At 30.0% G+C, this 25,979-nt stretch overlaps 3 protein-coding genes across 19 annotated transcripts in view; 1 reads left to right on the forward strand and 2 right to left on the reverse strand.

Annotated features, from left to right (window-relative positions):
- LOC139815425 (non-structural maintenance of chromosomes element 3 homolog) overlaps positions 1-25,979 on the forward strand; it is a 233,773-nt gene that overhangs the window by 85,101 nt on the left and 122,693 nt on the right. The window lies entirely within an intron of this gene.
- LOC139814467 (uncharacterized) overlaps positions 1-25,979 on the reverse strand; it is a 35,188-nt gene that overhangs the window by 8,471 nt on the left and 738 nt on the right. The window contains exons 2-15 of one of the 13 annotated variants that reach the window (XM_071780757.1): positions 25,653-25,772; positions 22,833-22,950; positions 22,405-22,669; positions 22,199-22,327; positions 22,042-22,132; positions 21,474-21,610; positions 21,176-21,308; positions 5,416-5,533; positions 4,923-5,187; positions 4,713-4,823; positions 4,553-4,643; positions 4,046-4,182; positions 3,749-3,881; positions 1,136-1,293 (exon numbers count right to left, since the gene is read on the reverse strand). In XM_071780757.1, the coding sequence (XP_071636858.1) occupies positions 1,267-1,293; positions 3,749-3,881; positions 4,046-4,182; positions 4,553-4,643; positions 4,713-4,823; positions 4,923-5,187; positions 5,416-5,533; positions 21,176-21,308; positions 21,474-21,610; positions 22,042-22,132; positions 22,199-22,327; positions 22,405-22,669; positions 22,833-22,950; positions 25,653-25,772 (1,875 nt within the window). In that variant the 3' untranslated portion in view covers positions 1,136-1,266. The other 12 variants (XM_071780832.1, XM_071780780.1, XM_071780752.1 and 9 more) reach the window with 12 other exon arrangements.
- Positions 7,869-18,040, reverse strand: LOC139815346 (uncharacterized). The gene is made up of 9 exons (XM_071782223.1): positions 15,640-18,040; positions 15,204-15,323; positions 13,631-13,748; positions 11,734-11,998; positions 11,523-11,633; positions 11,365-11,455; positions 10,839-10,975; positions 10,531-10,663; positions 7,869-10,061 (listed from the first exon to the last, which is right to left on the reverse strand). Exons 1-9 carry the CDS (start codon positions 15,781-15,783, stop codon positions 10,005-10,007), a joined length of 1,176 nt encoding a protein of 391 aa, XP_071638324.1. The 5' UTR covers positions 15,784-18,040; the 3' UTR covers positions 7,869-10,004.

Here is a 25,979-nt window from a genome sequence, read left to right on the forward strand (position 1 = left end):
CTCACCGGATTTAAATTCGTCAACTTTTTATTTACGGAAATTTTTGTTATTTCCTTATTTATTATGGATATTTGAAGAGCATAGTTAGAAGAAGAGCATATTTGAATACGTCACAGTTGACATAATGAATGAGTTGATACGGAACATTGACACTTTTGTCAACAAATAAAAAATAAACCTGTTTTGAATGTTCGATTTTAAATGACAAAGCGTGTTGAATTGTAAATTAAAATGAACAGAGAACACATCGAACATCTGTGCATTATATTCATTTTTTATTTATTACAGCAGAAAATATTTTATAACTCGAAAATAAATTTGGAGTAATTCTTATTAAGACTTTTTATTTGTTTTCATGAATACTGCATACTCCTAAAATTTATATACTCTTTTTTTAATACCTTGTATATGATGTACGTTGCTAGTGTTGCAGTGTCGATGGCATCATAGAAAAGCGCCAGTGGCCAACGATTTGTTTTGCAGTCTTTGCAGATGAAATATTGAAACACGCCCTCTAAATCTCATTGTAGTAGGAAAATCATTTATACGTTCCGCTGCAGAAAACGTTCCTTGACGTGAAATACATTCCCTAGCATATGCAAGTTCTTCTACTGCCCAAAAATGCGACTCAACTGCGGGCTGATTTTATAACTCTTAACGACAGTTTCGTTATCGTTATATTGTCGTTGTGCTGCTTTTTTACCATGTATAATATTTGCGCAACAACAATATAACTTTTAACGACAGTTTCGTTATCTTTATATTGTCGTTGCGCTGCTTTTTTATATACCATGTATAATATTTGCGCAACAACAATATAACGATAACGAAACTGTCGTTAAGAGTTACAGAATCAGCTTGCTAGACATCATGTAGTTGTCGACAGCTATTATGTTTGCTGCGATTTGAATGGAAAGCAAAAGAAAATAAGGAAGCATTGCACTTGCAACAATAAGGGAGTATGCGATAAACATTCCATAAGCAAGTTAACGTGCTATTACTCTATCCAAGTTTCCTCATAATTATCCTACACATTGTACTATATTTTGACATTGTAATGGAATAGAAATAAAATATGAAAATAAATAAACACAAATATAACTTATTTCTACATTATTTCCAATTTTGTACAAACCATGTGAAAGTATTTTCGTCATTCTAATTAGGGTGTTAAACTTTTGTTCTCCCGTCTTCCTCATTCTTCCTTATTAGGTCAATCTGTCCAAAAATAGTGCTAAAATAATCTATTCATCGATCAATGAGTTCTTATGGAGTTTTAGCCTCCTGATGCAACTAGAACATAAAAAACTTTGAGTATAAAAAACGCAAAAAAAACCGGTTATTTCATCACTCAATAGCTTTATGTCATTAAAAATAAGTATTCATTAATGATGACAGCTTTGCGCCGACAGAAATGATTGATCGTGCTGAAAAGCACGATTTCAGATCGCAAAATACATGCCCTAATTCGCATGTAAATTTGAAAGCCGTTACTTAATCTGAAATTGATAGAAAGAATCAAGTGATTCTAATGATAATAAAAATATAAACCTTTATGTTGATGGTATTGTTTCTGATATAAGTCGGCTACCAAAATAAAATTTGGAAACTAAAAAACGTCGTCAAAGAAGTCAGAAATTATACGTCATTTCCACCTTTAAAAATAAGTTACCAAATAAAAGAAGGTAAACCAAGAAAATAGAAAAGGCAGCACAGACGAGAAAGAGTAATATACTTCCTCTATGGAAGAAAGAAACATTGATAAAATGTCTTTGACATCTTCAAATAAAATTTTTTGTCCAGGATGCAATGAAAATTTTGAAAATGACTATATTTTGTGGAATTTGTATTCGATGGTGTCATGAGGCTTATTTCGGTTATTTTGACATCATGAGTACTTTTAGACACTTTATCGGATAAATGTATGCATTTACAGATTTGTATACTTTTCTTAATACAAATTGTTTTATATTAGTATATAAAATTATTTATTATCATTATCTTTGCAAGTTACTTGACTTGCTTATATGTAAAAGAATTATGTTTTTCTTTAAATAAATGTTTGTTACAGGCAAAAGTTTATTGAATGCGTACTCTTATTGGTATGCGTATCTTTAATCTAAAAGTTTTTTAAGAGCGAAATTTATTATATACGTTTGAGGAATAACCTCTAATATATATTACATTTCTGTAACATTAATTACATATATATAGAAATATAGGCCGGTATTCATATAGTCGGTTCTTATTTCAAGACCGTCTTAAGTAATGTCTTAAGATGCTAATACGGCTCTGTGATTGGTTCATGACGTCTTAAGATTGTACTTAAGACGGTCTTAAATATAAGAACCGACTATGAATACCGGCCATAATGTCACAGATAGAAGTATTCTGTTGTCAATAAATAATCAATATTGTTTGTTCATTAAATAGTCCGTTTTTCTCAACAGTTATTTGTCGTGCAAATGCAGGTTATTTTATTGGGGTCTCATCATACGAAAGATCGGGGCTATATGGCTCCAGCGGTATGTTGCTCATGTGGTATTTTTTAGTATTTATATTGAGAGGAACAAAATGGATGGAAATTCGCATAATGTTATTTTTTTTAAATCTAGAAGGACTATTTTTCTATTTTTTATCCACTGTTTCTATCGAGATAAATACTAAAAAATAGCACATAAGCAACATACCCTTGAAGCCATATAGCCTCGGTCTTCCTTACTTGAAATAATTACATATCAGAAATATGTACAACTAAATATCATTAAAAATTAAATAAAGTAAATCAGTTAATTGCGCTATAAGAAAGCAATCATAAAAATTTTTTTTTGCATTTTATTTAATAATAGAACCATTCAAAATTTTATTGCATTTACAAAAAGGAAACTTTTTATAATTACATAAAGTCTGAATAATAAAAAATTTTTATTGTACGCAACGTTTTCAACATTATTCTGCAGTTTTTACAATGTAGAATTCCGATTTCTCAATAATAATATTTTTCCTTTGCAGAATTACTAATACTTTAACACATATATTACGTAAAATGCGAGATCGAAATGGTCCCAATATTTATTTCAATCAACTTCACCGTCCTCTTTTCATTCTCTCGCTTCCAAATTGAAACTAATTTTATTTTATCGTCATAAATTTGTACTCTTAGTTCTCCCTCGTAGAACGGAGAATAGTAAAATAGTATATCGAAGTACTAAACAACTGTAATAAAATATATCTTTTGCTTTATTCTGTAATAAGTAATATAAAAAAGTATAATAGAACTTTCTTTAACGAAAAATTTGAGGACAATACGTTTAGATAATCGATTTTTTTCTGACAATCCAATTACGACGTTTTGAAGTAAAAGTTAATTATTAATTTCGTAATATTATTGACCATGAGAGAGAGAGAGAGAGAGAGAGAGAGAGAGAGAGAGAGAGAGAGAGAGAGAGAGAGAGAGAGAGAGAGAGAGATAAAACAAAAAATCAATAGAAATTTTATAATTTTCTTTATCTTTTATTCTATTTTCTAGCTGTGCTGAGCTGTTAGTTAACATTTTGTAAATAATAATTATTATAGTAAAACTATATGCTTTTGTATGATTTATGTGATGTAAAGCGTGATTCGACTAAAATAGCAAGAGAATATTTTAAAATAATTGTTAATGTTTATTATCGATCGATTGAACAATATTCTCAAAGATAATAGAAGAATTTATTATAAACTACAACATATGATACATGTTTCTTACCGTAGCCGCACTTTCTAAGGACGCCACAAATATTCCACCAAGATTTATATGAAATGGTTTAGTGCCTCTTTGCAGTAGAAACAATATTATTTTTTGTATATGTAACGGAGCCGTGTACCACTGAACGTTATATCTACAAAATAATAACAATTGCTAGTTTTAATCAGAAAAAAATATTTGGTAATAATAAATATATTTGTTCCACGAATCGTGTTAATACTTTATTTTTTTTATAATTTAGATTTCTATTACAAAACAAGTACCCTTGTATGACAAAATGATGGAAATATTTCTTACACTGTGGCAAATACATATTTGTTGTGATCCGTAATTTCTTGCGCTATATAGTTGGCTAAGAACAAGTACGTGTAGAGGATGTTTATTATTATAAAAGGTACAACAAGTTTTTCAATTTCATCACTATATGACGCAAGCTAAAAATGTGATACGTCCGTTAAGCATTTGCTTCCGACTTCTGACGCACGATCGAATCATATTGTGTTCTATATATATTGCATGATAAAATTTCAATAAATTATATGTCATCGGATCAGAATATTGAATTATTGAGAATAATTGAAAATTAATAGTTTTAATATTAAGTTTTTATTTAGTTATTGCTAATTTATTTAATTAGCTTATACATATAATTAGCAATTACAGTATCTTGAAAATTAGGTAACCATTATTTTTATGAATTATCGTTTTCAATAAATATATTATAGATAAAAAAATGTTTAGCTACTTCTTTTTATTTTCTTAACTATTTTATTTGAAATTAGGATTAAATATAAAGAATTTTACCCAAAAAAGATTAAAACTACTACAAGTCACGCCGATTACCATAATTAAGAAGAATGATCCCTCAAAATTTGATATTAAAAAGTCCGTGAACCTTCAAGTACAAAAAAATTTGTGTAATTATATGGGTATTTATAATGCTCTTTATTAAATATATACCAACTCCATAGCCTTGCAATGAATATCTACGGCATAAGTAATCTTCTTATAAACCATGTTCTCACTTTTTAGGATATCTTTTTGTAAAATATTGATTGCCTGTTCGATTCGATAACTGTAAAAAAATAATTTTATTCCTTCAATTAATTTTATTTTGTTTTGAGATAACAAACAAATATTTTTTACGATTATATTCCAGCATTCATTTACTCACCTGGCGATACTAAACATTCCGCAGATATGTTGAATATATGCAATGAGCATAGTTCCTGTCGCTATCAGTGAGACAGCCCCTATGTAAATAGCTGCTAGTACATTCAGCGTGATTAAGTAGGAATATTTTTCTTGATCAATAAAGTATTCTGTCATAAAATACACTGAAGGGTTTAGTCGAGACTCGTTTTTAGGCAGACCAATGTATTGAATGTAAGGCCAAATATACATAGCAGTTGTTGTACCTATGCAATATATACCTAGCACTGAGAGAAATTTTGTAAAATTAAAAAGCACGCACACTCACACACACATATATATATATATATATATATATATATATATATATATATATATATATCAAACATTCAGTCAACTTTTAATTTTTTATATTGAGGATAGACAGAATCTTGTTTTGTCTTGAAAGAAATGTATTTATGGTTAAGTTTAATCTAATTTTTAAACATACAGATGACTCGATTATCATGTCTTACGTATCATTGCAGTTGTGTAACGTTTCGCCTTGCTCCCGTATTTTTTTAGAATAGCGATTTCATTATCATCTCTTATCTCGTTACATACATCTTGAAGCCGATCCAGCGAACTCCTTATCTGTCAATAATATTATGGCTTTTTTTGTAAAGGAGGTTATTTTAGGCTTTTTTTCTACGCAAATAAAATAAGGTTTATTCAAAAGTTTATGTTAGAAGGTTAACGTAACCAGTAGCTTAAGTTTGCAGCTAATGCAAGAGAGGAACATTAAAATATAGCTTGAGTATAAGACGCTATAAGTATTTTCGTACCCATCACTCAAATCACTACTTTCTACGTTTGCAGTCATGTCATCCAAGAAGCTTGCTGGGAGTGAAATAGGCAAGGAATGTCTACCATATTCTGAACACCATATAATGCTGTTATAACGTGGACGCAACAATCCACTGTGCAAAGACCATTTTTACAATGACAGTGGTATCTTATTATGGTATCTGAGGCTTCATTCGGTTCTTATCCGATTAAGATATATACTAAGTACTTTGTACTTTAATAAAAACGTGTCGAATTTGAACGGGATTATTATCTCCTGTCAGTAAGGTTATATTTTTAAATGCATGCGCGTGTTCAACATAAATGCACACTTATAGCATTTTCTACTGGAAAAACTAGTGCAACACTTGTACACACTGATTGTAAATGTAATTTTATTGCTCCAATGTGAAAATTAGTTCACATACTTTCAGTGTTCTATTGACAGAAATTTGTCAAGTTTAACACAGTAGAACATTAAACATTGAAAATATGTGTGCATCAGCGTGCACCAGTGTGCACGAGTGTAGGTGTAGCATTAGTTTTTCCAGTAGAAAACGCTATTAGAGTTTGTACATGCCGCCTGCTGTACGTGTTCAGCACAATATACTATTTCGAGTTGAACCTGCACGGACAGATGGGTACATGTATCACACGCTCGTTTTATTTCCCTTCCATATATATGGCTCCAGAGGAAAACATCACCACAGAGGATATGTCACAAAAATCCGAAAAATATATATATATATATATTTTTTTTTCTCACGCACACACATGACGGCGAAATAACATAATACACCTAAGAAGTTAGCCAAGCCAAATCAAAACTTGTTACTACAGTCACCACATGGAGACGCCCTGATTACGGGCCTTGTTGGAATTGTTAAGTAGCAATACAAAAATATCACGCATAATTAGTGACAATTAAATAAAATAAATGAAATTCATAGGGCAACATTTAAGAAGTATATGCGCTAACAAACATGCAAACAGCGTATGCTCATGCATGCACAAGCATGTGCCATTAGTACTCATCTACAATAGGTGTTTTAAGCCCTAAACCTTAAGACTTTGTTCAATTAAAGTTGAATTTGAGGAGAATAATTGACTGTGATTGGTCAATTTCTTAGGGCTTAGGGCTTAAAACACATATTGTAGACGGGCACTTATGCAGTTGATAGAGGCCAATGAAGGCCTTACTATGATCTAAATCCAAGATAATATAAGAAAAAGTAGATTGAAAACGAGGCAGACCAATTTTCCTAACAAATCTAATAAGGCCTCTCTTGCATATTCTGCAGATCTTTGGATCAGGACCTTATAACAAATAATTTTAACCATATTTATGTATAGAAAAGGGCTCAGAAATTGCCAAAAATGATCATGTTTTTTTTTAAATAATTAGTCAAACTTTTATATTCTTGATTAGAACAAAATTATATCTGTTATTTTTTTTTTAATTTCTTTACATTATAATTATAATAGAAGTAGATTCCAGGGTCAAATCATGAAGAACAGAAAGAAAATTGAGAATAGCGGGATTAGATCAGTCCTGATAGGTAAAGAATATAAAAATCTGAGTTTTACATTCAAAAATTCTGTTTATTACTATATGCATTATGACTGATAACGCTCTTACAGTATCGGCGTTAATCCAAAACGAATTGTATGTGATCACATATGTTGTACAGAAAAATGTAGTAGAGATAACCTTGAGAATAAGTTCTGGAGTACATCTTGACGTCAAGAATGTGGTAAACTGCAAGAAATAAATTTTAATAATTAAATCAGTCACGTCAAAAAAGCAGCATTAGATTGTCTAATTAGCAAACTGTAATTTCTTTATTCTCCGTTACTCTGTATACTATGTACAATAAATTCGTAAAAAGAACAAGTAATTAATATTCTGATATAATTGCATCACAATATTTTTTTAGTAAAATAAAATATTATCCGATATAATTTGAGATAGATGTAATTAAAATAACGCTTTGTTATACAATATATGGTAGCTTATTTCATAATAATAATATTAAAATCTTAACGTACTTGGAATATAATAAAAATTATCAGAATGCCAAGGAATAAAATTGACTGAAGTTCAACGACTCGCGATCGTTGGTAAGGCCACAAACCAACGGCAAGCAGCAGGATTCGATTGACGTTAAAATGTCGAGTTTCGAGACAAATCATCTTTCCGTAAGCACAGAGATATATTTGACGGAAAAGCAGTGGACGGAAATCTATATATCTCTCCTCTTGTCTCTTGATTGATGGTATATTTGCCTAAGCAATGCTAAGTATTAGTATTTCAGCTTCAAATTAGTAAATTGTTAATGTTAGTATATCTTAGTAAATCAGATAATGTCATAAAAAATAATTTTTTCTCCAGCGAGAATAATTTTACTCATATACACTCACCCGCAAAAAATTCGGGCTACTTCAAATCAGCGTTAAAAAGCACCTAATTCAAAGTTACAGATCTTTGTGAACAATGATCGCAGAGAGTGATGTTTTAAAGTTTTTTAAAGTGTTTTAAAGCTTGAGTCCTCAGCTTTCGAATGCTTCGAGACTTGTTTCTCTGCGAAAATTTTATTAAAAACGGCGCTAATTTAAATTGGACATTGCAAAATTGAAGAATACACTTCAACTTTTATAGCGTGCACGTGGAGAACGAAATTTATTCTTTATTGATTATATCGTAAAATTTAACATTTTCTTTTTAAACAGAATAATAAATTTCTTTCGCCAGTATATAGAATAACAATTAAAGTAATTTAAATCGACCGTGACTGGCAATATATAACGTCTTTTCGATATGAACATTGAAAAACTGTGAGCCAACTTGGTTTGTCGGATTCACACAGCACTTTTTCGGATCAATCATCGAGACATTATTAATTTTGACCATGGTTTTGGTCAGTTGATGTAATTTCTAAATTAAATAGTTTTTAAATTTTATTGTGAAAAATATTACCCCAGCCAGGGTTTGAACCTGGAACCTGGATTTTCTTTTTAAAATGTTTTTTTAATCATTACGCTATAATTTTTTTCACTGAGTTATGACAATTTAAAGTGAATAGTGCATTTTCTGGTCCTTTCTCTGAAAATCTGTATTCTGTCGGCGATATTCGCATCTTTTGATTTTTTATGAAAACTGTTTCGTTGACAAAATGGTGCAAATGACAAACTGCAATGTTCATACGGGAGTGACAAACAGCGAGGTACTTATCTCCGCTGTGACACACACACACACACACAAACATTGAAGCACGCGCCCGATATCTCACTATAGTAGGAAAATCATTTATACGTTCGTGTATATAGAAAACGTTCTTGGACATAAATCCCTTAGCATGTCGGGCAGTGCAAATTTTTCCACTGCCCAAAGACGTGACTCAACTGGACGTGTTGCAGATATCGGCAGCTCTTATATTTATACCAAGATTTGAACGGAGGGCTCTTTTAGATTCTAAAAAAACCATTTTGCGAGTTTTCATTCATCTTTGAATATAAATACTAAGAAATGGCACATAAGCAACACATCCCTGGAGCCATATAGCCCCGATCTCCTTTACTTGAGTATATATATATTTCCGATACATATCAGAAATATATATACTACTAAATATCATTAAAAATTAAATAAAGTATCAATTGATTGCGCTATAAGAAGGGAACTAATAAAGAAAAATTTTTTTGCATTTTATTTATAATAACGGAATTATTTAAAAATTTATTACATTTGCAAACAGAAAACTTTTTTAATAACAATTAAATAAAATCTCAGTAACAAAGAATTTTTATTGTACTCAACTCTGTCAGATTACAATATAGAATCCCGATTTCTCACACATCACGCTTCAGCACACATCACCCAAAATGCGAGATCAGAATGATCCCAACATTTCTATTTCTTTCACTTTTACCGTTCCGTCCCCATTCTCTCGCTTTCAAATTAAAACTAATTTTATTTTATCGTTGTTTGGGATTGCAAAGATAACTCGATACTTTTATAATATGTACGTCTTTACTCAGAGACAGTTTACACTCGATTCGACTCGTCGACATCGGCGTCGTCACTCTTAATAAAAAACAATCGCCCGCACTGGGTTCGAGCTTCACGTGAAAGCGCGTCGTCCAGCAGGAGCCCCTATTTTCGTGTCGCGGGTGTTACAAATCGAAATTATACATTATAGTGTGTTCTTATAAAACTAGTAAAAGAGATAAATGCTCGACGGAAACATACAACTCTAACAATCGTCATTAATTTATACTCTTAGTTCTTTCTCATAGAATAGAGAACAGTAAAATAAGATATCGAAGTACTCAACACCTGTAATAAAATATACTATATCTTTTGCTTTATTATTGTAATAAGTAATATTAAAAATATAATAAAACTTTCTTTAACCAAATATTTGGGGACAATAAGTTTTAGAGATAATCGATTTTTTCCGATAATCCAACTACAACGTTTTGAAGTAAAAGTTAATTATTAATTTCGTAATATTATTGACTATGAGAGATAAAACGAAAAATACAATAGTAATTTTGTAATTTTCTTTATCTTTTATTCTATTTTCTAGCTGTACTGAGCTATTAGTTAACATTTTGTAAATAATAATTATTATAGTGAAACTATACGTTTTTGTATGATTTATGTGATGTAAAGCGTGATTCGACTGAAATAGCAACAGAATGTTTTAAAATGATTGTTAATGTTATTATCGATTAAACAATATTCTCAGAGATAATAGAAGAACTTACTATAAACTACAACATATGATATACATGTTTCTTACCATAGCCGCATTTTCTAAAGACGCCACAAATATTCCCCCGTAATTTATATGAAAAGGTTTAATGCCTCTTTGCAGTAGAAACAATATTATTTTCTGTATGCGTAACGAAGCCGTGTACCACTGAACGTTGTATCTACAAAATAATAACACACAATTGCTAGTTTTAATAATACAAAAATATTTGGTAATAATAAATATATTTGTTCCACGATTCGTATTAGTACTTTCACTCTAATATTTTTTATAATTTAGATTTCTATTACAAAACGAGTACTCTTGTATGACAAAATGATGGAAATATTTCTTACACTGTAGCAAATACATATTCGTTATGATCCGTAATTTCTTGCGCAGAATAGTTGGATAAGAACAAGTACGCGTAGATGCTGTTTATTATTATAAAAGGTACAACAAGTTTTTCAATTTCATCACTATATGACGCAAGCTAAAAAATGTGATACGTCCGTTAAGCATTTGCTATCGACTTCTTACGCACGATCAAATCACATTGTGTTCTATATATATTGCATGATAAAATTTCAATAGATTATGATATGTCATTGGATCAGAATATTGAATTATTGAAAATAATTGAGAATTAAGAGTTTTAATATTAAGTTTTTATTTAGTTATTGCTAATTTATTTACTCAGCTTATACATATAATTAGCAATTACAGTATCATAAAAATTAGGTATAACCATTATTTTCATGAATTATTGTTATCAATAATTATATTATAGAGAGAAAAGGGGTTAGAGCTACTTCATTTTCTTAACTATATTTTATAAAATTCTAATATCATGAAATTACGATTAAATATAAAGAATTTTACCCAAAAAAGATTAAGGCTAATACAAGTCACGCCGGTTACCATAATTAAGAAGAATGATCCCTCAAAATTTGATATTAAAAAGTCCGTGAACCTTCAAGTACAAGAAAATTCGTGTAATTATATGAGTATTTAATGCTCCTTATTAAATATATACCAACTCCATAGCTTTGCGATGAATATCTACGGCATAAGTAATCTTCTTATAAACCATGTTCTCACTTTTTAGGATATCTTTTTGTAAAATATTGATTGCCTGTTCGATTCGATAACTGTAAAAAAAAAAATTGTATTTCTCCAATTAATTTTATTTTGTTTTGAGATAACAAACAAATATTATTTACAATTATATTCTAGAATTTATTTACTCACCTAGCGATACTAAACATTCCGCAGATATGTTGAATATATGCAAGGAGCATAGTTCCTGTCGCTATTAGTGAGACAGCCCCTATGTACATAGCTGCTAGTACATGCAGCGTGATTAAGTAGGAATATTTTTCTTGATCAATAAAGTATTCTGTCATAAAATACTCTGAAGGATTTAGTCGAGACTCGTTTTTAGGCAGACCAATGTATTGAATGTACGTCCAAATATACATAGCAGTTAATGTACCTACGCAATATATACCTAGCACTGAGAGAAATTTTGTAAAATTAAAAAGCACACACACACACACACACACACACACACATATATATATAATATATATATATATATATGTAGGTCCGGAAGTATGTTCCGGGACTTTTATTTTTGATATCGAAAATTTAACGATTTACAAAAAAGGTCTTATGTTTTTTTCATAAATATAACCATTTAAAATTTAAACGATATTAAGGTTTAAAGTTCAAAGTATAAACCTTAATATCGTCTAAATGGTTATATTTATGAAAAAAATATACGATATTAAGGTTTAAAGTTCAAAGTTATCGTCTAAATGGTTATATTTATAAAAAAAATATAAGAGACGTTTTTTGTAGATCGTTAAATTTTCTACAAAAATATGTATTGATTATTTCATAATTTTTGATAGTCGATATGATACAACATTCATAAGAAGCAAAAACAAGTTTTATAAAATTTTTCAAACTTTAACTTTGAATATCTTTTGAACGGTTAAATTTATGAAAAAATGATAAGAGATCTTTTTTGTAGAGCGGTAAATTTACTACAGAAAATCTATGTGGCGCAATGCTGTATTACAGTTTGTTAGATAGTTATAATTTTAACAGGTATCTTATTTTACCTTCCTGCAAGTATATATGCTATTCGTGAAATGAAAAAAAAAGTTGCTCCAAAATGACACCCTAACATATATACATATATACAGGGTGTCCGAAAAATCGCCTACTCCACTTCGGGAGGTGATTCAAGACCCAAAAACAAGCAAAAAAGTTCATACAAACATAGGTCCGGAAATAAGCCGTTTCCAAGTTATAGCCACTTTTATGTTCAAAAATTTTTATTTTCAATTTTTTTTAATTACAATTACCAAATTTTCTCAAGTTTCTGTCTACATTTCGAAAAGACTCTATTCCCGGTACATCTCGATTTGGAAAAGACTGGATGTATAATCTTCTTGCCTCGGGAGCATTACTTTGAGCAAGACCATACATAAGATGCATATCAGCTAATTCATTAAAACTTAAACGATCCATTGATAAATACGGAAAGATTAGATACAACCTAAAAGTAAGGTGTTGTTAAATAATAATTTGAAACTTATTGAAAAGCCGTGATTTACTTACTGATTTTGAATAGGCGTGAAAACAACTGATTTCAAGTAGCCGTGAAAACAACTGATTTTGAATAGCCGTGAAAACAATTGATTTCTTTTAAAAATAATGTAATCGTATTTACAAATATTGAAAAATTAAAAAAAAATAAAAAAATGAAAATTAAAAAAATTAAAAATATTTAAAAATAAAAATTTTTAATTTAAGAAATAATTAAGAAAGAGGGATGCCAAGCGGATTCTAAATTACGATTTTTGAACATAAAAGTGGCTATAACTCGGAAACGGCTCATTTCCGGACCTATGTTTGTATAAACTTTTTTGCTTGTTTTTGGGTCCCGAATCAGGTCCCGAAGTGGAGTAGGCGATTTTTCGGACACCCTGTATATATAAATCAAACATTCAGTCGCATTTTAATTTTTTATATTGAGGATAGGCAGAATCTTGTTTTGTCTTGAAAAAAATGTGTTCATGATTATATGTTTAATCTAATTTTTAAACATACAGAAGACTCGACTATCATTTCTTACGTATAATTGCAGTTGTGTAACGTTTCGCCTTGCTCCCGTATTTTTTTAGAATAGCAAATTCATTCTCATCTCTTAGCTCGTTACATACATCTTGGAGCCGATCCAGCAAACTCTTTATCTGTCAATAATATTGTTATTTTTTTTTTTTGTAAAGGAGGGTGACTATTCTGGGCCCTTTTCTACGCAAATAAAATGAGGTTTATTCAAAAGCTTATGTTAGAAAATTAACGTAACCAGGGGCTTAAGTTTGCAACTAATGCAGGAGAGGAACATTAGAATGTACGAAGCTTGAGTATCGAACGCTATAAGTGTTTTCGTACCCATCACTCAAATCACTATTGTCTACGTTTGCAGTCATGTCATCCAAGAAGCTTGCTGGGAGTAAAATAGGCGCAAGAAATGTCTACCATATTCTGAACACCATGATACTGTTATAACGTGGACGCAATAATCTACTGTGCGAAGACCATTCTTACAATGACAGTAGTATCCTATTATGGCATCTGAGGCTTTATTTGGTTTTTATCCGATTAAGATATAAACCAAGTACTTTGTACTTTAATTACGTGTCGAATTTGAACGGGATCATTATCTCCTGTCAGTAGGTTATTTTTTAAATGCGCGTGCGCGTTTAACATAAATGCACACTTATAAAGTTTTCTACTGCGAAAACTAGTGCAGCACTGGTGCACACTGAGTGTAATTTTATTGCTCTAATGTGAAAATCAGTTTACATATATATTTTCAATGTGTAATGTTCTATTGACAAAAATTTGTCAAGTTAAACGCGGTAGAACATTAAACACTGAAAATATGTGTGCCTCAGCGTGCACGAGTGTTACACTAGTTTTTCCAGTAGAAAACGCTATTAGTTTGTACGTGCAGTCTGCTTGTACGTATTCATCACAATACACTGTTTTGAGTGAACCTGCACGGACAGCTGAGTACATGTATCACAATCTCGTTTTATTTTTCCTTCACGTATGGCTCCGGAGGAGGACATCACTACAAGGGATGTGTCACAAAAATCCGAAATATCTCTCTGTCTTTCTTTGACATGACGGCGAAGTAACATAAAGCATCCAAAAACTTAGCCGAATCAAGATTTACTGGGATCTAAATCTATAAAATAATATAAAAATAATATAAAAAGAATATCGTAAATCAAATTGAAAACTAGGCAAAGATCATGTTTCTTAACAAATCTAATAGGGCCTCTCTTGCACATTCTGCAAAAAAACTCGCATAGCATTGAATCAGGACTTTATGAAAAATAATATTTGAACCGTATAGAGAAGGGCTCAGAAATCACCAAAAATGCTCATGCTTCTTTTGAAATGTTTATAGTCAAACTTCTGCATTCTTAATTAGGACGGAATTATTTATGTTATTTTTTTAAATACTTTTAACATTATAATTATAATAGAACTAGAATTCTTCAAATCATGAAGAACTGAAAGGAAATTAAGAATAACTGGATAGTCCTAATAGATAAAAAATATAAAAATCCGACAGCTTTACATTCAAAAATTCTGTTTATCACTAATGCATATATGATTGATAACGCTCTTACAGTATCAGCGTTAATCCAAAACGAATTGTATTTGATCACAAAGAATGTAAAGAAGAATGTAGTAGAAATAATCTTGATAATATGTTCTGGAGAACATTTTGACGTCAAGAATGTGGTAAACTGCAAAAAATAATTTTTAATAATTAAATTAGCCACGTCAAAAGAGCAACAGTAGATTGTCTGATTAGCTAACTGTAATTTCTTTATTCTCCGTTACTCTGTATATACTATGTACAATAAATTAGTAAAGAAAGCAAGTAATTAATATTTGGATATAATCACAATACGGACAGTATCACAATAACATTATTTTAATGACATAAAATATTTTCCAATATAATTTAAAATTAATTTGATAGATGCAATTAAAATAACGCTTTGTTATGCAATAATTGATAGTTTATTTTATAATAATAAAATTAAAATCTTAACATACTTGGAATATAATGAAAGTTGTCAGAATGCCAAAAAATAAAATTAACTGAAGTTCAACAATTCGCGATCGTTGATAAGGCCACAAACCAACGGCAAGCAGCAGGATTCGATTGACGTTAAAATGTCGAGTTTCGAGACAAATCATCTCTTCGTAAGCACAAAGATATATTTGACGGAAAAACAGTGGGCGGAAATCTATATATATCTCCTCTTTTCTCTTGATTGATGGTATATTTGCCTAAGCAATGCTAAATATTAGTATTTCAGCTTTAAATTAGTAAATTTTGTTAATGTTAGTATACTTAGTAAATCATATAGTTACCGGAAAAAAATTTTTTTCCAGTGAAAATATTTTCACTCATATACACTCTCCCGCAAAAAATTCGGGCTACATCAGCGTTAAAAAGCACCTAATTCAAAGTTACATATCTTTGTGAAAAATCATCGTAGAGTAATGTTTTAAATAAGGTTTTTATAGCATTTTAAAGCTTGAGTCCTCAGCTTTCGAATGCTTCAAGACTTTTTTCTCTGCGAAGATTTTACTACAAACGGCGCTAATTTAAATTAGACATTGCAAAATTGAAGAATAAACTTCAACTTTTATAGCGTGCACATGAAGTACGAAATTTATTCTCCAAATTTTATTGATTATATCGTGAAATTTAACATTTTCTTTTTAAAATGTTTTTTTAATCATTACGCTATAATTTTTTTCACTGAGTTATGACAATTTGAAGTGAATAGTGCATTTTCTGGTTTTTTTCTCTGAAAACCTGTATTCTGTCGCCGATATTCGTATCTTTTGATTTTTTATGAAAACTGCTCCGTTGGCAAAATGGTGCAAATGACAAACTGCAATGTTCATACGGAAGTGACAAGCAGCGAGGTACTTATCTCCGCTGTGCATGGCACAAAAGTTGAAGCACGCGCTCGATAATCTTACTATAGTAGGAAAATCATTTATACGTTCATCTGTAGAAAACGTTCTTGGACATACATCCCTTAGCATGTTGGGCAGTGCAAATTTGTTTGCAGCTGTTATATTTACCGAGATTTGAACGGAGGGCTCTTTTAGATTGTAAATAAACCATTTCGCGATTTTTCATCCACTGTTCCTTTGAATATAAATACTAAGAAACAGCACATAAGCAATAACATATCCCTGGAGCCATACCCATATAGCATGGAATATGCAAGAAATGTGCTATATAAACAATCTATAAATATTTTAATATTCCACGGGTCACATTCAGAATATTCTGTAGAAGTTCTATAAATATTCCATGAAATTTTGTCCATTCGGAATATGCATAGAATATTCTACAAATGTCTAATAAATATAGTACATTTAAAAAATGCATAGAATATTCTATAAATATTTTGACAAATATAGAATATTTGGAATATTTACGGAACATTTTGTTAATATTCTTAAACATTTATAGCATGTGCTATGAATATTCTGAAAAACTTTTCTAGAATTGTTATGAATATTTCAATAATAATCTGTGAACATTGCAATGAACATGAAATATTCAGAATATTAATAGAATATTTTTTATATATTAGTAGAATATTTTTAAAATAATCTATAAACATTTTAGGAAAAATATTGAAAACATTCTAATTATTCTAGGAATATTTAAAGAATATTTTGGAACATTATATAAATATTCTGGAAAGCATTAATAAAAACTTTTTAGAAATCCGAGACCCTTGCGAGCTAACGAAGGGGAAGCGTAACGAGACCGCGAGAGAGTCCCCAGGTAGGAAACGCCGATACTCAAGAAACGGGCCAAGACTGGCACGAGTGTCGGCTTGCCGACGTTTAATGCCCAAGCCTGGCCCAACTATTACCCGAATTTGGGTAGCCGAGGCTTGGCCAGCAAGTGCCGCCCAATATTGGGCTAAAGCTTAATAGCCAATCCTTATTCTTTATCATTATTATTAGATTTACAATTTTCTTTTTAAAAAAATAATTAAAAATATATAATTTTATAAAAAAATTTCATAATGAGCCGGCACTGGTTTCTGACATTCACCCGACATTGAGAAATATTATATCATATATCTAATTCAAATTTTATTACTCTTTTTAAACTGAATTTGTTTCTTAAGATGATTTTTGAAAAATTATATATTTGCGCTGGTTATGACATATGTAGACTATATATAACGCTTACATCAAATTAAAAAGTAGTCTACCACGTAAGGCAGTTGACTCACGATCCAGAGGTCCCGAGTTCGAATCCCACCAAGGTAAGTGTGTTTTTCAAATACGAGAAAATATTTATAATCATAGAAACAAATTTAGTTAAAAAATAGTAATAAAATTTCGAAATAAATAATTTTTTTTATGTTGGGTGAATATTAAATGTATAGAGAATATGTGATATCCCATTTTTAATGTTCTTAAAATAATCTATAAATGTTCTATAAATATATTTTGCATATATAAAAAAATTATGGATTATGCGGAAAAATTTATAAAACATTTGTAGATTATTCGAGAATATTTACAGAAATTTCTAAGGACATTCAAAGCGGGACATTACACGTTCTTTGCACATTTATAGATTATTCGATCATAGAAAATTCATGAATATTCTAAAGAATATTTATAGAACATTCATGGAATATTTCATGCTGTATGGGTATAGCCCCGATCTCCCTTACTTGAGTATATATTTCCGATAATTACATATCGGAAATATATACTACTAAATATCATTAAAAATTAAATAAAGTATCAGTTGATTGCGCTACAAGAAGGGAACTAATAAAGAAAATTTTTTTTACATTTTATTTAATAACGGAGTTATTTAAAATTTTATTACATTTGCAAACAGAAAACTTTTTTAATAACAATTAAATAAAATTTTAGTAACAAAGAATTTTTATTGTATTCAACTTTGTCAGATTACAATCTAGAATCATGATTTCTCACACATCACGCTTCAGCACACATCACCTAAAGTGCGAGATTGGAATGATCTCAACATTTTTATTTTTTTTCACCTTTACCGTCCCGTCCCCATTCTCTCGCTTCCAAATTGAAACCAATTTTATTTTATCATTATTAATTTATAGTCTTAATTCTCCCTCATAGAATAGAGAACAGTAAAATAAGATATCGAAGTACTCAACACCTGTAATAAAAATAAAAAATATCTTTTGCTTTATTCTGTAATAATAAGTTATATTGAAAATATAATAGACAATTAGAGACAATGGCCGCGTTCAGCAGACACAACTGTTGAGTTCGTCTTATCAACACTCTGCGTTGATTGGTTGGTTCTAAAAGTAAGAGCCAATCACATTCGACTGCGACTCAGCGGCTCGGTCTGCTGAACGCGACCAATATGTTTTGTTACGTCCGAACCTCAGAATTTTGTTTAGCTGGAAAGCGAAGGAATGGCTAGCTAAGGGTGATGGTATGGAAGGATTCAATGCAGATACTAACGGTTGTTTCGCAGGTATACGCAGTGAGGCGCGTGCCTTGTGTCAATTGCACTTTTCAAAAGCTCCGGATATGGGTCAAGGTCCCGTAGGGACGCTAGGACGCCTTCCGTGAGCGGTGCGATCGTCGGTCCTGTTTTAGGTCAAGAAACTTAAACCTTTTAACCTAGGATCGGATCTTCGAGCACAGAATCTAATTTGAAACTCGGTATTGGACTTGAATGCGACAATGTTCGTAAAACGGAAGAGAAGAAAAGAGAACCAGAGAGAAAAGCTGAAGTGGAGTGATTGAGTTCTGTGATGGTGCAGTTAATATAGGAAGTTCAAGGGGTGGATTTTGTTTTGAGATGTGTCAGGTTTCCGTTCCGAGGATTTTGGTAAGACGTTTCCACCCGGGATGTAGATTTGTGTTTTCAGAATTACTCACTGAGTGAGCTCGACGTGGGAGCATCACTATTGTATAATTTTGATTTCCGCCTACCTATCTATTAGCGAGCTAAATACAAATATCGACTACCCATTTTTACGACTTCCCATTGACGAGTCATGTGAGGCTCCTATACCATCTTATTTTTGGGGGTGCGAGCTATCGCTTCTTCCAGTTTTCTAATTATCGCCGATTTCTTTTTTATTAGAGTCGGCGACAACTCTTGATCCTCGGTTTATCTCGCGACCGTATTTTTGTTAACAAACAGTTTTATTAGGATTGCATATTTTTATTGACGGTTTAAAACTAAAAGAGATTTTCGTTAACAGTTACAGAATTTTCAGGCTCCGTTTTGCTTCCTCATAGAGGAAGCTTTGTTTTCGTAAAAAATGTGTGTGTGTGTGTGTGTGTGTGTGTGTGTGTGTGTGTGTGTGTGTGTGTGTGTGTGTGTGTGTGTATAACGCTTTTGTTGTCCGTTTTGCTCTAACTTCCGTAATTTTTGAGATATCGGGATGCATTTTTTTTTAATTGATAAAGTATCATGTATATAAGAAAGGTTGGGATTGAATTTGGCGATAATCGGTAAAGCGGTTTTTTTTTTATAAAATTTAGAATTTTTGTATAAATGTTTGTGGTTGCTCTAATTTCCGCAAATTTTGAGATATCGGTCTATTTCTAGTTTTATTATATTCTTCAGTTTTTTCTACCCCTATTTCATATTAAATTCTTGAAGATCTAGTTGATTAGACCCAGCTTTATACGCGATCAAAAGTCCATAATTTTTTTAGAAGTGCCTATAATAGCTCTGACTTCTGCAAATTTTAAGATATCGGGCTGTTTCTAATTTTATTATATTCTTCAGTTTCTTCTACCCCTATTTCATATATAATATTAAGATTTGATTGATTAGATCCAGCTTTATATACGCGATCAAAGGTCTATATGCGAAAGTTTATATATGGACCATGTAGGACCAGGTTAAATTTAAAATGAAAAAGTGTGCAAATTAAAAACTTGCACATTGCTTCCTCATCATTACAGATCGCTACCATTGCTCCTATTTTATTTCGGTCATAAAGCTTCCTCTATGAGGAAGCCAAACTAATAAATACTAATAATTATACATCAAATAAAATACGAGCTTCTTCATAAGAGGAGCTTCGTAAGCAAAATAAAATAAAAGCAATGGTAGCAATCTGTAATTATGAGGAAGCAATGTGCAAGTTTCTAATTTGCACACTTTTTACCTATCTAACAGTATTACACGAGCAATTCTAGGACTGCTCGTTCAATATAATAAAATTTTGTATTGAACTTTTACTTGAAATTAAATGCCCTTTGGCGATCCGCGGATCAGACAGAGTTGGTAAGAGCGTATATGCCTTGTCTGTTTGGATTTTATCATGGAAGTTTTCTCTCGATTTTATTATATTTTTTAGGTCTGAATCCTTAGTTAGCATTTTGCATAAATATAATTATAATACATTATAATAATAAAACCGCATTTTTATATATAATTTATGTGATGTAAAGCGTGATTTTAAAACGAATACTTTAAAATGACTGTTAATGTTATTATCGATTAAACAATATTTGCATGGATAATAAAAAAATTTACTATAAACTATAATATATGGTATATATTTCTTACCGCAGCGGCACTTTCCATGTTCGCCACAAATATTCCACCGATAATTATTTGAAAGGCCTTAATGCCCCTTTGTAGTAGAAACAATATTATTCTCTGTATATGTAACGGAGATACATACCACGGAACGTTGTATCTAAAATAATAACAAATTGATAATCATGACAAGATAAAAATATTTGAAAATAATGCATATATTTGTTTCACAAATCATATCATACTTTTACTGCAATATTTTCTATAATTTTTTTATTACAAAACAAGTACTCTTATATGAAAAAATAATGGAAATATTTCTTACACTGTGACAAATACGTATTCATTGTGATCCGTAATTTCCTGCGCAAAATAGTTGCCTAAGAACAAGTACGCATTGAAAGTTTTTATCATCAAAAGAGTAAAAAAAAGTTGCTCAATATTATCACTATGTGACGCAGCCTAAAAATTGTAATGCATTTGTTATGCATTTACTGTATCGACTGTTCTTACGCACGATCGAATCATATTGCTCTATATTGTTCATATTGTTTTATTTATATTGCACGATAAAATTTCAATAGATTATAATATGTCATCGAAAACAAAATATTGAATTACTGCAGATATAGTTTTAATGATAAGTTTTTATTTAGTAGTTATTGGTAATTTCTTTTACTTAGCCTATATAATTTGAAATTATTATATAGTATTTTAAAAATATACATATACATATATTGCAGTTGTGGCTTAAGCTTATAAAAAACACTAGTACAATTATTTTCACAAATTGGCGCTTTTAATTTATACACTACAACAGAAAAATATTTCGCTACTTCTTTTTATTTCCTTGACTTTTTCATAAAGTTTTAGTATTATGAAATATAAATTACCCGATAAAGACTAAGGCTAACACCAATTAGGCCGAACATTATCATGAAGAAGTAGGGCCCCCCAAAGTTTGATATTAAAATGTCCGCGAACCTTTAAATATGAAAAGTTCATGTTATTATATTAGTATTAAATGCTCTTTATCAAATATATACCAACTCCATAGCTTTACGATGAATATCCACGGCATAAGCTATCTCTTTGTAAACCTTGTTTTCACTCTTTAGGATATCTTTTTGTAAAATGTTCATTGCCTGTTCGATACGATAACTGTAAATAATTTCATTCCTGTAATTAATTTTATTTTGTTTTGAGATAACAAACAAATATTGTTTACGATTATATTCTAGCATTCATTTGCTCACCTGGCGATACTAAACATTCCGCAGATATGTTGAATATATGCAATGAGCATCGCCCCTGTTGCTATCATTAAGGCATTTCCTACGTAAGAAGCTGCTAGTGTATGCAGCGTAGTTAAGTAGAAATATTTTTCTCGATCAGTAAAGTACTCTGTCGCAACATACACTGAAGGATTTAGTCGAGACTCGTTCTTAGGCAGAACAATGTGTTGAATGTACGGCAAAATTTGTACAACAGCTAAGTTACATTTGTTCAATATGCCAAGCACTGAGAGAAGTTTTGTAAAATTAATCACACACATATAAATCAAACCTTTTAATTTTTTATTTTTCTCTGTTGAGGTTAGCGAAAATCTTGTTTTGTTTTGAAAAAAAATGTATTTGTGATTAATCTAATTTTGGAACAGAGAACTCGACTACCATTATCTTACGTATAAATACAGTTGTGTAACATTTTGCCTTGCTCCCGTATTTTTCTATGATAGCGATTTCCTTCTCATCTCTTAGGTTGTTACATACATCTTGAAACTGTTCCAGCATACACCTTACCTGCCAATAATATTATATACCATTTTTTAAATAAAATTTTAAAACAATTGCAAACTTTTGTATTCTTGATTAGGACGGAATTATTTGTACACTGAGAAAAAAATTGGTTGTACAGACTAAATTTGTAGATCCAATGGTATTCAACATTCATTAAGTTGAATAAGTAACATTTACTTCGCCAGTCAATAATTAACACAATTGAGAATTTAATCGATTATACTGGCAATGATTATAATCGTGGTGACGATTATAATCGTCGTGACAAATCGTCACCGAGTTTCGACCAAGGATTCTGGTCATTCTAAAGTTGAATATACACCTTTGACTGAAAATTGGTGTTTCCATCTTATTATTGTTTGTCATCTTAATACATGTTAATGCGATAAATATTACCACATGCCGCAGTGGTCGAATTGGTACGACACCCGTCACGGAATGAGGAAGGTTCCAGGTTCGAACCCTGGCTGAGGTAATATTTTTCGCAATAAATTTAATTATTTAATTAAGATACTTACATAAATATTATAAGCATCTAAAATTACATGTACTTTAGAATGACCAGAATCCTTGGTCGAAACTCGGTGACGATTTGTCACGACGATTATAATCGTTACCACGATTATAATCATTGCCAGTATAGTCAATTAAATTCTCAATTGTGTTAATTATTAAGTTGCACTAAAAATGTATAATTTATTTAACCATCAACATTTTTTAATAAAAAATTCAGCTAATATTTAATTAAACCAACTGATGTTAGTTGAACGTATCGGACTAAATATTTCAGTTGCATGAAACATATTTTGCGTTTTTCAACAAATTATTTTTCTCAGTGTGTTACTTTTTCTATAAATACATCTTACATTATAACCAGTAATTGGCATAATTATGTTTTTAGAAATGATATCGGCGATTATTTTTAATTAATCAAAAATAAAAAATTTGAATGTTTTTAATTTTAATTAACAAAAAATTGGTAATTACTAAAATACTAAGCTCTAAATGTAAAATACCTAATTATTAATTGATTACAATAATGATACTTTGTACGAGAAATTAATAAATAATCATAAATATATTGCTCATGATTTAAAAAATTGGCAATTATATTAAATAGACTGTCGGTTTTTTAAGAAATTACTCGTTTAGAAAAAAATATCTCATTTTTTAAAAAATTAGTAGTTTTTAAAAAGTATATTTGTTCCTTAAACAATTAGTAATTGTTAAAAAATATATTACTAATTTTTGAGGAAATTAACATTTATTGATTTGTAAAGTATCCGTTTTTAGGAATATATCAGTTGCAGAAGAAAGGAAACGATGAAGTTAACTACTATACAATTTTTTCGTACTGAAAATTTACATTCAAATCCGCATTTCAATTTTTTATTTGCTGGAATTTTTTGTGCACAATTATTTTTTTAGTTGTCTGAATTATAATGGTATCTTTAGAACAATTTTCCGCTTTATCATTAACGTCTGAAATAAGTGTAATCAAAAACTCTATGATGTCTCTTTCGTCAGTCATCTCATGTTCATGCTTGTCTTTGCCAAAAGGACTTGTTTCAGAGTCAAGGATAATAAACAGAAATTATTTTTATTTAATTGTTAATTTTTTGAAAAATTAGAAAATATTTAATTACTAATTTTTTTGAAAATTAAACGTTATTTTTTAGAAAATTAGAAATTATTAAATTATTTATTTTTTGAAAAATTAGTTATAATTCTTGATTTATTATTAAATTTTCTAAAAATTAGAAAATAATGTTAAATTATTAACAATTTTTGTAGAAATAACCTTCTTTGAAATTATTTACATATTGCTTGGTAAATAAAAATAAATTGAAAATTTTTTTTTCTTTCTTAGAACTTAATATTGTATTTTTGCTTATTAATGATTGCTTTGATATTAAAAAAATAAATAATGAATTTTTTTTTGCCGATTACTGATTATAACTATAATAAAAGTAGAGGGTTTTAAGGATGTATGTGTGACATCTCAAAGCATCACCAAAAATCTAAAAATTTCATAGATTGTTCTATTATTACGTCTAATTGTAAGTATCTGTGTAAAATTTCAGCACAATTCTCTTACTGGTTAAAAAGTTATTGTAATTAAGGATGTATTGGAGGTATTTCAAATATATTCAGAAAGTGCTATAAATTGTTTCTAAATTAAATTAAAAGTACTCTGTAAAATTTTGAAGTTATTTAAGAGTTGTTTAAGTTTAATGTTGATAAAATTAACATTATCCCTTATAGAGAATCGACATTTTTGCTGTAAATATAAATAATATATAAATAAACCATTAAGATATTTCTTAAACTTTTTTTATGTGTAAAACATACATCATTGATATTGTATTTAAAAAATGTTTATGCCACCAAAAAATTTTTGTAACTGTTTAAACAATACTAATTATTTAAATAACAAAAAATCATACTCAAACTGTTAACGGTAATCCCTTCTAACATATAAAAAATTTTGAGTTGTTTGACATACATGCAAAGTCTTCTTTTATTGAAAGTTTAACTTTTAGCAAGGACTGTACGACACATACATCCTTAAATCATGAAGAACTAAAAAAAAATTAAGAATAGCGGGATTAATTCAGTCCTAATAGGGGAAAAATACGAAAATCCGACAGTTTTACATTCGAAGATTACATCACTAATGCATATATGATTGATAACGCTCTTACGATATCGGCGTTAAACCAAAACGAACTGTATTCGATCACATTGCACATAAAGAAGCATGTAATAGAGAAAACCTTGATAATGTGTTCTATAGTACATTTTGACGTCAAGAATGTTGTAAACTGCAAGAAATAATTTTTAATAATTGAATAGCCGGATTAAAAAACCAACAGTAGTTTGTCTGATTAGCAAACTGTTACACATTTCTCTATTCTCCGTTGTTCTGTGTAAGGTAAAGGTACTAATACTCGGACATGTACCTATATCCGGACACCTTTATTATTTATAAGTATAACGCGAATTAAAATCAAAGATAAAAGTATTTTTTT

This window comes from Temnothorax longispinosus, chromosome 1 (genome assembly GCF_030848805.1).
Source record: "Temnothorax longispinosus isolate EJ_2023e chromosome 1, Tlon_JGU_v1, whole genome shotgun sequence".
Lineage (NCBI taxonomy): Eukaryota > Metazoa > Arthropoda > Insecta > Hymenoptera > Formicidae > Temnothorax > Temnothorax longispinosus.

What these genes read in the sequence shown, in the direction of transcription:
- LOC139815346 (XM_071782223.1), bottom strand. Translation starts at nt 15,783, where the DNA reads ATGATTTGTCTCGAAACTCGACATTTTAACGTCAATCGAATCCTGCTG. An exon ending in GGAATGTTTAGTATCGCTAG is followed by an intron (nt 11,634 to 11,733) that starts GTGAGTAAATAA and finishes TTTTTTTTACAG; the next exon opens with TTATCGAATCGAACAGGCAA. An exon ending in TTAGCCTTAATCTTTTTTGG is followed by an intron (nt 10,976 to 11,364) that starts GTAAAATTCTTT and finishes CACATTTTTTAG; the next exon opens with CTTGCGTCATATAGTGATGA.